At 41.2% G+C, this 13,095-nt stretch overlaps 2 protein-coding genes across 19 annotated transcripts in view; one reads left to right on the top strand and one right to left on the bottom strand.

Moving 5' to 3' along the window:
* Positions 1-11,241, bottom strand: part of fbxw2 (F-box and WD repeat domain containing 2) — a 121,123-nt gene extending 109,882 nt beyond the window's left edge. For 2 of the 10 annotated variants that reach the window (XM_061800583.1, XM_061800574.1), the window contains exons 1-3: positions 4,677-4,815; positions 501-734; positions 214-355 (exon numbers count right to left, since the gene is read on the bottom strand). The gene's annotated coding sequence lies outside the window, so the exon portion shown is untranslated. Of the gene's footprint in view, positions 1-213; positions 356-500; positions 735-1,605; positions 1,644-1,708; positions 1,813-1,880; positions 1,989-4,676; positions 4,817-10,969 lie in introns of those variants that run through there. The other 8 variants (XM_061800577.1, XM_061800578.1, XM_061800575.1 and 5 more) reach the window with 8 other exon arrangements.
* LOC133490474 (SWI/SNF-related matrix-associated actin-dependent regulator of chromatin subfamily B member 1-like) overlaps positions 2,676-13,095 on the top strand; it is a 74,090-nt gene continuing 63,670 nt past the window's right edge. The window contains exons 1-2 of one of the 9 annotated variants that reach the window (XM_061800589.1): positions 2,676-4,338; positions 5,002-5,079. In XM_061800589.1, coding sequence (XP_061656573.1) covers positions 4,258-4,338; positions 5,002-5,079 — 159 coding nt within the window. In that variant the 5' untranslated portion in view covers positions 2,676-4,257. The other 8 variants (XM_061800592.1, XM_061800588.1, XM_061800590.1 and 5 more) reach the window with 8 other exon arrangements.

Genomic DNA, 13,095 nt, shown 5'->3' with positions numbered 1-13,095 from the left:
ATCAGATGTGGAACTCCCTTGCAAAATTGTTCTGCACAGGGTTCACGTCGAGCGGGTTATATCAAAGTTAAGACATACAAAATCCTAGCACATCGCATACCAACAACGCTTTTCAAAAAAATAACCCAGATATGGGCAGTTTGTTGTGACATGACCCTTCTGCAGGATGTGTTCGTAAGTGACAAAATGAAATACTTTAAAGATTTGCATTACCTGATAAGAAAGTAGAGAGACAATCTGAACTTCCCCTAGAGGTGTGCTTATTGATGGTACATTCATGGAAAGTGCAGCTGCTAAAGGTGTACGAGTTAAATTTTGTCGATGCTTTACATCCTCAGTGGTTACAGTTGGTAGCCTGGAAAAAATACACATTATGTAAAATAAAGATTGCCGTCCTCCTTGTATATATATGTGATTATTGACAATAAATTGCAACAATGCCATTGAGGCTGATGATGTTTTTATCAGTATTATCCTAACTCATGGAACAAGCGTAATACCTGTAATATGTATCCACATGTCATACAACAGGTTTCCTCTTTCTCTTTTCAGAGGGTTTTGCCACCACTACATGGTTGATAGCCACAGGCTGTATTTTGGCACCTCTGGGGACATGCCACTGCTGAGGTATGGTTGTGCAACTTTGCTGCTCAGGTATATGGGTGAAATTGTGGCGTTTCACCCCTTGAAGAGACTTGACAAGGCCAACAATATGTGAACCATGTCCATTTATCCTGAAAAACAAGCAACTGTCATATAACTAATGTAAAATAAATGCAGTGTTAGTTCTTTTTAATCAAAACAAGCACCACAAAAAATAGGGAGATATATATATATATAATACTGCAAATGTACACTAACATACATAGTTTGTGCTTTTTGTAGTGTAGCATTACAATAACCCATGAGAAAAACTCATGCCTCTATTTTACATTACTACATTAAAACAGGTATTAGTCTGTTTATAATGTGATGTAGTTTTATTCCCGTGATAGTTTAAACTTAAAAGTGAGCAGAACTAAGGAGTTCCAATGAATGGCTTGTTATTCGTCACATTGCTCGCTGTGCTTTATTGTTGAGAATTATTCTGTGAATTCATAACACGACGTGGGGGGGACTGTACATTCAACACAAGTAGGGTCGCTGTCATTAAGTAAACATGCGGATTACACATCCTGACTAACTGCTGTGAGCATGAGCCAAGGAGAACAGTTGCTAATTAACAACCACAGAAGATTTATTGTATTTCAACTTCTGCCCAAGGATGACAATTTTATGACGATAAAAGGATTATTTCCTATCAGCATTCAGATTCAAACTGTCTCCGGGTTTATGCAATATCGGCCTATTGCCGTACTGTCCTGCTAGAAAATATACAACAAACACAATAAAACCCCCACTCTCGTTAACTCATTCAGTACTAAGGCTCATTGGGTTGCCTTCTGGTTTCAAAATTCCAGCCTGAAATGGAGATTCTTCATAGATTTTTTTAAGGGACCGAGTTAATCACCATTGTTTAAATGCACTTGTAGAAAATAAAACCTATCTCACTAATAAGACTAGAATGATATTACTCATGAACTTTCCAAGTAAAAAAATACTCACCCTGCTTTACATGTCCAGTACGATTCCACTATTTTATCCTGTTTGATTTCAACATGAAGTTTGTGAGGCATCAACCTTTTTTGCATCGATCGCCAACATTTACCTGTAACTCTCAACTGCGTCCTCCTCCATCGAAAATCTTAATTCCATGTACATATCCTCGCGTGAAATAGTTGAGACCTCTCTGTAGAACCCTCGCGGACAACTCTGGCACATTTGGCAAAAAACATACCTCAATGTTACCGGGAATACGCGAGAGAGAATCAACTTCAAACCTGTTCTGTTCAGTCGCTGTATTGGAAGGACATGGCAACTGTAGCTAAGGGGGGCAAGCTGAAGATCGCCAGTCACAAAGGTCCATTACTAAAACGGTCTTCTACCATCTGAAGAAGAGATCCAAAGTAAAGCCTTGCATGTGCCAAGTAGACCTAGAGACACTCATCCACGCTTTTATCGCAAGTAGACTTGACTATTGTAATGTTTTTCTGAGTGGACTCCCCCAAAAGAGCATTAAAAAGCAAAAGCTCATTCAGAATGCTCCAGCACAAGTTCTGACTAGAACAAAGAAATCAAAGGATACGACTTCAATTTTAAAGTTCTCTCCCAGTCATCTTTAGAAAACATTATAAAGTTCTGAATCTGTTCTTTAAATAACAACATAGTTTAGAGTCTGAACAAATCTCCCTGTGGCTGCGTGTGTGCAAACCGCACACAAATAGAATTAAGTTGCCAAAAGAAGTGACATCAGCCGCAAGTGTGAATGTTTTTAAATCCAGGTTGAAATATTTTCTTTTCCCTCATGGTTTTTAGAGCCCTTTCACTTTTAAATGAACATTTTCATCATTCTTTTTCGCCTTTGTTTTCACTCTTTTTTTTGCTGTATTTTCATTTTTTCAAGCTTTTAATCAAGTAAAGCACCTTGTGTACTAAAAGCATTCTAACAATACATTTCATTGCGTAAATAGCCAGGCTGTACAATTCTGGACATGAATATGCTTTAACTTAATCGTGTCTGTGAACAGTGTGTATATACACATGCACGCACACACACACACACACACACACACACACACCACACACACACACACACACACACACACACACAAACTGTTGAAGCCAGATGTTTACATACACTGTAAAAACACACATTTAATTTTATGTCTCACTGTGAATTCAAATCAGATGAACCCTCTCATGTTTCAAATTTATAGGCATGACAGTGGGACTTTAAGGTCATGCCAGTGCACTTCAATTGGATTCAAGTCTGGACTTTGACGTGGTCACACCAAAACTTCATTTTTTTAAGGCATGTAGAAATTTACTTGCTGCTGAGTTTTGGATTGTTATCCTGCTGCAGAACCTAAGTGTGCTTTGCTTGAGGTGACAAACTGATGGCTAGACATTCTCTGTTTGATGATTTTCTGTTAAAGAGCAGAATTCATGGCTACGTCAGTCAAAACAAGTTGCCCAGGTCGCAATGAAGAAGCAGCCCAAACTCACCTTACTATCACCAACATGTTGGACCGTTGGTATGTTCTTTTTCTGAAATGGTGTGCTACATTTCGCAATATATAACGAGAGAACACAGCTTCCTAAAACCTCAGTAGATCCCAATTACTTTATTTCGCAACTAGTCAGGAATTTCTTCGACTTGAGCCATTTTGTTGGTTTTTGTTTTTTTAGATTTTTTTTTGTTCAGCTTAATTATGTTGGGAGACATTGAGTTTAAGTTATCTGTTGATCGATAAAGTCTGAAGGTAATGTTAGTTGGGTGTGATTGGTGAAAATTACCCCAAAATTGTGACGAGCCAAAATGTAATTTATCGTTTACTTGGGGAAATAACTTTTTCACACAGAACCAGATAACTGTAAACAGTTTTTCCCCCCTAAAAAATATATATTTCGAAACAGAATTTGAAGTTCACTTGGGTCATTATGTTTTTCTCTGATATTTAAATTTGTTTCATGATCTTAAACATTAAAGTGGGGAAACTATGCAGAAAAAAAATTGTGAAGGGCTCCAAAACCTTTCCACTTGAAATTCATTTGGAAATGGAATTAGTAGTTCAGGGGGAGGAGTAACAAGACCATAAAAAAATGTAAACTGAAAATTCGATTTGTTTTTGTCCTTTTCATTGCAAAAAATATTTCTTTCTCTCCAATATTTAATACATATTTTGTTCACAAAGGTCAAATTAAAACATTTTATTTTTTTGTAATATCCGTTATTTCAACAATATCCCCCAAAGTATTGTATCATTATTTTACTATTACTTTTATTATTTTTCAGTTAATTATTAATTGTGAGACGGCACGGTGGATAAGCTGTAAACCTTAGGCCTCACAGTTCTGTGGACCCGGGTTCAATCCCGGCCCAGCCTGTGTGGAGTTTGCATGTTCTCCCTGTGCCTACATTGGTTTTCTCTGGGCACTTTGGTTTCCTGGCACATCCCAAAAACATGGAACATTACCTGGACACTCTAAATTGCCCCTAGGTGTGATTGTGAGTGCGACTGTTGTTTGTCTTTATGTCCTCTGTGATTGGCTGGCAACCAGTTCTGGGTGTACCATGCCTCCTGCCCATTGATAGCTGGGATAGACTGCAGCACTCCCGCGACCTTTGTGAGGATAAGCGGCAATGAGAATGGATTGATGGATATTATTTGTGATGGGGGCGGAGTCTGGTTGCAGTTGTTGACGGCGCCCCTGGTTTGGAATTACTGTGATATCACTGTACGTTCTGAAGTAATTTCCACTAATCAAATTAAATGATAGATTAATTAAATTTACATACAACTTCAAAAAGTGGATGTTCAAGTTAGCAGACAGGGAAAATGATTTAACGCATTCGACCTATTAGCGTGTCCAGCGTAGTAACTTAGCCAACACTATCTTGTGATTTAAACTCTTACTTTATGACATGATCGTAGCGACTCGGTTGGGTTCATGCACTGGGTTGAACGTGACAAATGTGTACAGCTCTACAAAGTCAATTCTATCATCAGTATTAAGAAAACAAGACACCATCGAATTGTTTAACAGGAACATACTGAAACAAAATGGTTACTAACCGGACCAGGAGAGATCCTCGGCGCCTCGTATCCCCCACGGTTAAGTTACTTAAATCAGTTTTGTGCTGTAAGGTAATCTTCCACCAATAAAGTTAAAATGTTTTTTTTTAAACTATGCTAGCTTCGGTGCTAACGTTAGCTACACACAACGATGACAGAAAACGTTACGTAAAGACCTCGTGGCGTAGCGTCTCATGTATTGCTTCGCAATTAAAGATAAATACACTCGGCGATGTGGGAATTCTTGACTCAAACAAGAGTGAACAGTTTCAACTGGATAATGTTGCCGATGTTTTCATTGGAAACGCAATTTTCTTCTCCACAGTCGCAGATTCGACACTGCACTCGGAAGCTATATGAGGATCATCCCGGATTTATGGACGTCGGGAAAAGGGGTACAAAAGTATTGAGTGCACCTTTTTTTCTGAATGTATTTTGAAGTCAATGAATGCTATTATTAATTGATACTCAAGATCTTAATTTGGTGTGTGTGTGTGTATATATATATATATATATATATATATATATATATATATAGCCGCTTATCCTCACAATGGTTGTAAGGAGCGCTGGAGCCTATCTGTCAATTGGCAGGAGGTGGGGTACAACCGGAACTGGTTGCCAGCCAATCGCAAGGCACATTGAGACAAACAGCTGCACCCACAATCACACCTAGGGGTAATTTACTGTCCAATTTGTGGCATTTACATCGCCAAGTAACGCAAGGTGGACAACATTATGTTTCTAACTGAATTTATTGAAGACGTGACCGAGAGCCCATCAAGCACAGACTAACTCCTTGGCTACTGGCATACACACATCATGGGACTCTGGGCTGCGTCACAAAGGCGCAGTATTGTGCCCTTGACCTTTTACTCTATGTGACCCCCCCCCCCCTTTCAAGTATAGCACCAAAACACTATACTAACATTAACGTTTAGCATAACTAAAACCAATATGTTTACGCTTCAGTTCAGTCATTAATTATTAAAAAAAACTCTTCCATACAGTGAAAAAAAACAAGTATTTGAACACCCTGCTATATTGTTAAGTCCCACTTAGTAATCATGGAGGTGTCTAAAATGTTCATCGTCGGTGCATCTCCACTGTGGGGTGTCAGCAGGAGCACTGGTGGTGGTTAAGTCCTGCTCTGCTGGCTAACGCTGTCCATCTTGATCCGTCGGCTGAGGAACATCCATCTTTCGTGATGATGACTGCTCCTGGTTGACTAGCTGGATGTGGCGGCAGTTTCGTTGCAGGGTGTCGCCTTATCCCTCTCCAGTGTAAAGGAACGTCACGCAGCCTCCTGGCACTGCACAGTCGCCGGTGTTGTCCAAGCCTTTTCCACATCAATCTTCAATCTGACTTTGCCACCGATGGAGAGTGATGGTAGAGGCTTGGCGCAGTACCTACGGTTGTAGTATTTCTTGTAGGACTGTTTTGCTTTCACATCATTTCTCTTGACAGTCTCTAGGTTAGGCCACATTGGCCGCAGCCTCTCTTTGAGTACGAGGAGAGTTGTACGGATTTCTCGGCCCATTAGCAACTTGGCAGGACTTTGCCTAGTTGGCTCTGTTGGTGTTGAACGGTAGCCCAGAAGAGCTAGGTGAGGGTTGTCTTGCTTGAGAATCCCCTTGCCAGTCTTCACAGCACGTTCTGCCATGCTGTTGGACTGTGGGAAAAGAGGGCTCGAAGTAACATGCTGGAAGTCATACTCAGCTGTAAAGTTTTCTAACTTTTCAGCTGAAAACTGAGGACCGTTATCTGTCCTCGCTCCTCTGGAATCCCGTAGCGTGTGAAGATCCTTTTCTGCTTCTGTATGCCTGTTTCTGAGTTTGTCTTTGGCAAGTCTAGGATTTCGAGCCATGTGGAAATGTAGTCTATCAGGATTAAGTAGTGACGACTTTTGAACTCACACAGGTCAGCTGATAGATAGGTTAGATTGGATGTTTTGGAGACAGTGTTCGAGAAAGCAGACTCCAATGGTTTGAACATGTCCAGAGGCGAAAGAGTATAGTATATTGGTAGAAGGGTGCTGAGGATGGATCTGCAAGGCAAAAGAACGAGGAAAACCAAAGAGGAGGTAATGGATGTTGTGAGGGAAGCATGAGGGCAGTTGGTGTTTGAGAGGAAGATGCAGGAGATCGACTAAGATGGAAAAAGATGAGACGCTGTGACGACCCCTAATGGGAAAAGCCGAAAGGAAAAAAAGATATATAAGGATATGTACATATACAGTGCCTTGTGAAAGTATTGAACAACCTGCTATATTGCAACTTGTCCCACTTATAAATCATGGAGGGTTCTGAAGTTTTTCATCGTAGGTGCATGTCCATTGCGATCCAGAAATCACAATGTATGATTTTTTTTTAACAATTTATTTGTGTGATACAGCTGCAAATAAGTATTTGAATACCTGCCTTTCAGCTGGAATTCTGACCCTAAAAGACCTGTTAGTCAGCCTTTAAAGGTCCACCTCCACTACATGTATTACCCTGAATCAGATGCACCTGTGTAAGGTCATTAGCTGCATAAAGATACCTGTCCACCCCATACAATCATTAAGACTCTAACTTGTAAAATGGCCAAGACCAAAGACCTGTCCAAAGACACCAGAGACAAAATTGTACAACTCCACATGGCTGGAAAAGGCTATGGAGAAATTGCCAAGCAGCTTGATGAAAAGTGCTGGAGCCTATCCAAGCTGTCAAAGGGCAGGAGGTGGGGTAAACCCTGAACTGGTTGTCAGCTAATCGCAGGGCACATAGAGACAAACAGCCGCACTCACAATCACACCTCGGGGCAATTTAGAGTGTACAATTAGTGTTGCATGTTTTTGGGATATGGGAGGAAAACGGAGTACCTGGAGAAAACACACGCAGCCACAGGGAGAACATGCAAACTCCACACAGGCGGGGCTGGGATCTGAACCCCGGTCCGCAGAACTGTGAGGCCAATGCTCTACACCTGCGCAACCGTGGCTCAATATCAATATCTTCTTTTCCATTTGGCTTGTCCCGTTAGGGGTCGTCACAGCGTGTCATCTTTTTCCATGTAAGCCTATCTCCTGCATCTTCCTCTCTCACACCAACTGCCCTCTTGTCTTCCCTCACAACCATCCATCAACCTTCTCTTTGGTCTTCCTCTTGCTCTTTTGCCTAACAGCTCCATCCTCAGCACCCATCTCCCAATATACTCACTCTCTTGCCTGCTTTCTCGAACCTTGCTACCAAAACATCCAACTTTGGCTGTCCCTCTAATGAACTCATTTTGAATCCTATCCAACCTGCTCACTCCTAGAGAGAACCTGAACATCTTAATTTCTGCCACCTCAAGTTCTGCTTCCAGTTGTCACTGCCACCGTCTCTAATCCATGCATCATGGCCAGCCTCATCACTGTTTTATAAACTTTGCCCTTCATCCTAGCAGAGACTCTTCAGTCACATAACCTTCCGCCAGCTATTGCAGCCTCCTTGGACCATTTTTTTTCACTTACTTGCCACACTCACCACTGCTCTGGATTGGTGACCCCTCGTGTTTGAAGTCGGGCACTCTCGCTATCTCTTCTCCCTGGAGTCTCACTCTTCCCCCTCCACCCCACTCATTTACGCACATGTATTGTGTTCTACTAATCTACATTCCTCTCCTTTGCACCGCATGCCTCCATCTTTCGAATTGTTCCTCCGCCTGCTCTCTGCTTTCACTGCATATCACAATATCATCTGCGAACATCATAGTCCAAGGAGATTTCAGTCTAACATCATCTATCAACCTATCCATTACCACAGTAAACTGGAACAGGCTCAGAGCCAATCCCTGATGCAGTCCCACCTCCACCTTGAATTCTTGTTACACCTATGGCACACCTCACCATTGTTCTGCTGCCGTCATACATGTCTTGTACTAGTCGAACATATTTCTTTGCCACACCAGACTTACGCATGCAGTACTACGATTCCTTTCTTGGCACACTGTCATAGTTTTTTTTAAAGATCCACAAAGACACAATGCAGCTCCTACTGACCTTCTCTGTACTTTTCCACGAACATCCTCAAAGCAAATAATGCATCTCTGGTCCTCTTTCTAGGCATGAAACCATACTGTTGCTCGCAGATAATTACTTTTGTCCTGAGTCTAGCCTCCACTAGTCTTTCCCATAACTTCATTGTGTTGCTCTCCAGCTTTATTCTTCTATAGTTTCCACAGCTCTTCCCCCTTACTCATCATTCCCACTTCCCGGTCCTTCATATTTACCTCTTCTACTCTTCTCTCTCATTTTCTTCATTCATCAACTTCCAAAAGTATTGCTTCCATGTAATTAGCACACTACTGGGACCAGTCAACACATTTGCATCTTATCCTTAATCACCCTTACCTGCTGCACACCCTTCCCATCTCTATCCCTCTGTCTGTCCAACTTGTAGAGATCCTTTTCATCCTTTATACATTTTTATCAATATATATTTATAAGACCAATCCAATGCTAATGAATTTAGTTAGTTATTTTCTTAGCCGTTTACCCTCACGGGGGTCGTGGGTGTGCTGGAGCCTATTCCAGCTGTCAATGGGCAGGAGGCAGAGTACACCTTGAACTGGTTGCCAGCCAATCGCAGGGCACATCGAGACACACAGATACACTCACAATCACACCGAGGGGCAATTCAGACTCTCCAATTAATGTTGCATGTTATTGGGATGTGGGAGGAAACAGGAGTGCCCGGAGGAAACCCATGCAGGCACGGGAAGGACATGCAAACTCCACACACGTGGGTCCGGGATTGAACCTAGGACCTCAGAACTGTGAAGCCAACGCTTTCCACCTGAACCTCTGTGCCGCCCCAGTTAAGTAGTCATATTTAACTTCAATAAAATTACATTATGATTTTCACATCATGTTCAACCAACATTTAATTGAATAGACTACGAATACAAGATATTTAATGTTCAAATGGATCAACTTTATTGCTTTTAGCAATTAATCATTAACTTTTAATTTTATGGCTGCAACACATTCCAAAAACCTGGGACAGGTGGGAAAGAAAGACTGGGAAAGTTGAGGAATAACTGTGTCAAGAATATCACCACAAGGGCTCAGGAACACTTCAGAAAACCAACGTCAGTAACTCCAGTTCGGTGCTACAACTGTAAATGGAGGGGCTGGAATTTGAACTTCAGTCATCCGAACTGTGAGGTATACGCTCTAACCAAGAGTCCACTGTGGCGCCTGTATACATGGTATAGTTTGATTATATACTGTGTATGTGTGTGTGTTTGTGTTATCATGTGTAACGTTTTTATTTTGAGTGTTAGCCAAAGCAGTAATCTATTCAAGATTATTTTCTGGCGGTAAATAGTACCATATAAAATGAAGGAGAAGAAAGAAGGAAAAAGAAAAACAATAAAGAAAAGAAAAACAAAAATAATGAATGAATGAATGGTGGCGCTTCATAGGTATGAGCAGTTGGAAGACACGCTACACATCTGCGTGAACATGGCAACACAGAGCTAGTGGGGGCGAACGGCAGCGCATTGAATGCCCGTGGATGGGAAAAAAAAAACAACAACAACAAACAAACAAGGATGCCTGCACATTAAACGATGTTCGGTTGGACACCATGCAGTTCAATAACAACAAGCAAACGGAATAATTTTCAACCGGTCAAAACAAAATGTAATTAGAATTTTTTTTAATATTATATATAAAAAGAGCACAATTTGACGTAAACAAAGAATTAAACTTCGTCAAAACCGGTTCAGAAATTATCTACCTTTGACCTACTGTCAATGACTATGAACTGCCTTTGATGGGAACATTGCCTCCGTAAATATAGCCACCACGTATGGACTTTGCTTAACCAGGTGTGGGCGTATCTCCTCTCTATTCATACCTGTGGGCTGGGGGCAACAATGAACAAAAACAACAACAACAACAACAACCAGCTCATATTGACGGAACGAATGCCGAAGATAACTCGATTGCGACCTCTGCATCCAACATTGGTTCCGCCATGGTCAACAGGCTCTGACTTCTGGTCAGGGTAAAAAGCACGGTAAACAATCAACATATTGTTATGGAAAACGATGCGATAAATCTATATACTTGGGATGTTTTGGATCCCTAGAGACTTATATACTATAATGTAAACTTGCAGCATGCGCATGATGGGTTAAAATATACATTGACACATACAGATGTAATAGGAGGTACAGACCTTCATAATATTGTAATGATATATTTTCCACATTCATAATTATAATAATTAATTATGAAGGTTCAACTGAAACACACTTACCGGTCAAAAGTTAATTCTTTGCAACTGCCTGCACAGTTTTGACAGCTAACAGCGCAACAAAAAATAACCATATTGACACCAAAAAAGCTAAACCAAACGTATTTCAATATTATGTTTCACAATGCGCCACGGTGAAGCAGCTGGTAAAGCGTTACCCTCACAGCTCTGAGGTTCCTGGTTCAATCACCCGCCTGTGTGGAGTTTGCGAGATCTCCCCGTGCCTGTGTGGGTTTTCTCTGGGCACTCTGGTTTCCTCCCACATCCCAAAAACAGGCAACATTAATTGGACAGTCTAAATTGCCCGTAGGTATGATTGTGAGTGTGACTGTTGTCTGTCTCCTTGTCCCCTGGGATTGGCTGGCAACGAGTTCAAGCTATACCCCGCCTCCTGCCATTTGACAGCTGGGACAAAAACCAGCACTCTGCAGGACCCTCGTGAGGATAAGTCGCAAAGAAAATGGATGGATGGATGTTTCACAATGTACAAAAGTAAGGATATCAAAGGATGTCACCTTTCACGTGAAATAGTACCCAAAGCAATGTTATGCCCTAACCGGAAGTTGAAGCCGAATTACCATGTGAAAGGGGTCTGTGCGCAGTCTTGTTTATAACCTACGTCAATGGACGGAACTCAAGAAGAAGATGAAGAAGAAGAAGAAGAAGAAGAAGAAGAAAAGAAGAAGAAGAAGAAGAAGAAAGAAGGAGTTGCAACAGCAACCTATTTCATCGACAGAAAAATAAGTAAATACAATACGGTGATGCAGTTGGCTCTTAGTAAAACATTTGGCCAGAAGCCAGTTAAATTTCAATTAGAACAAGATGGGGACTTTTTCATGGTTGGTTCAGAGGTATGTGCCTATGCATGTTCACAAAATACTCGCTGCTTCCCATCCCTCAGTCATTGTATTGTATTGTCGTTGTATATTCCTTCCTAGACAATTTGTGTTTTTTACATTTAGTAATTACTATGCTCATTTGTAATGCTACAGAAAAGTGGGTGTTAGACAGATTATGTGTCTATACAAGTCAAGTCTGTTTAAAAAGATGAGCAATGAGTCATCCATTTCAATTCATTTCTTATAGATGTGAAAAATTTGCAGTCCATGACTACCTTAAAGTGTCACTGACATCTAAAACATAAAATTCAGTATGTTTTGAAACCAAAAATAATCATCTGGAAATGTGCGCATCTCTTTTTTCACAAAGTCAGAATGTTGACGTATATCGTTTTTTTCTATTCCCACCAGGGAAAGTCTCTAGGATTTTGTGTTGAGGAAGAACCAGGAAGTGACGGTTTTAGCAGTAGCGGGGTTGAGTGTTTATATTGGTTTATACCTATTGTACTAGTGAGAAATTACCCACTGTTTTCAATGTGTTAGCCAAAATGCCAGCTCGTTGTATTGGTGGATTTTGCTCGAACACTCGGTAGGATGAATTCACACTTCACTCTTTACCAAAACACCCGGTTCGTCATGAAAAAGAGATTGCACAGGTGCAAAGGACGAGAGCTTTGTGGGTTCTAAATGACAGGTAGGTGTGTATAGAGCATTTGAAAAAATTACAGTTGGGGGGGACTAATTTGTCTCACAGTTTATCGCATATATTACATGATAATTTTGAAAATATCCTCTTGGTCAAACCGGCAACATATAACAAAGCACTTGTATTGCGTTCAAGACATCATCACACACAATACAATACAGCACAAAACAAAATCGAAGTACAAAGACAGTTTAATAGCGTGTAACATGGGCTAACTAGCCAAACGACATATAATCACCAAACTCGAAGAACTTGTCCAAAAGCAGCAATAATCAAAAGCTCTGTCCGCGTCCGACGACGTAATCCTTCTCTCAGAACGTAACAAAAAATTTGCGACATAATAACTTCATGAAGTACGTTAGTCAGGGGTGCTAAATGTCGATGTGTGCGGGCTGGCATTGTCGTTGCTCGGCAGCGGCCGGCGTTAACCCCGACACGGACGTGGATCGGGTGGGGAGGTGGTTTGGCCACGTGCGGGGTGGAGAAAGGAGCTCTCCACCCCACCCCACCCGCACCCTTGAAGTAGTTACTTCGCCCAGCATGGGTCCTCCTGTGTACGCTACATACACAAGACTTGTAAAAGA

Source organism: Syngnathoides biaculeatus, chromosome 17, assembly GCF_019802595.1.
Source record: "Syngnathoides biaculeatus isolate LvHL_M chromosome 17, ASM1980259v1, whole genome shotgun sequence".
Classification (NCBI taxonomy): Eukaryota; Metazoa; Chordata; class Actinopteri; order Syngnathiformes; family Syngnathidae; genus Syngnathoides; species Syngnathoides biaculeatus.
Note: the sequence above shows the minus strand (reverse complement) of the source record. Positions and strands in the feature narration are given on the sequence as shown.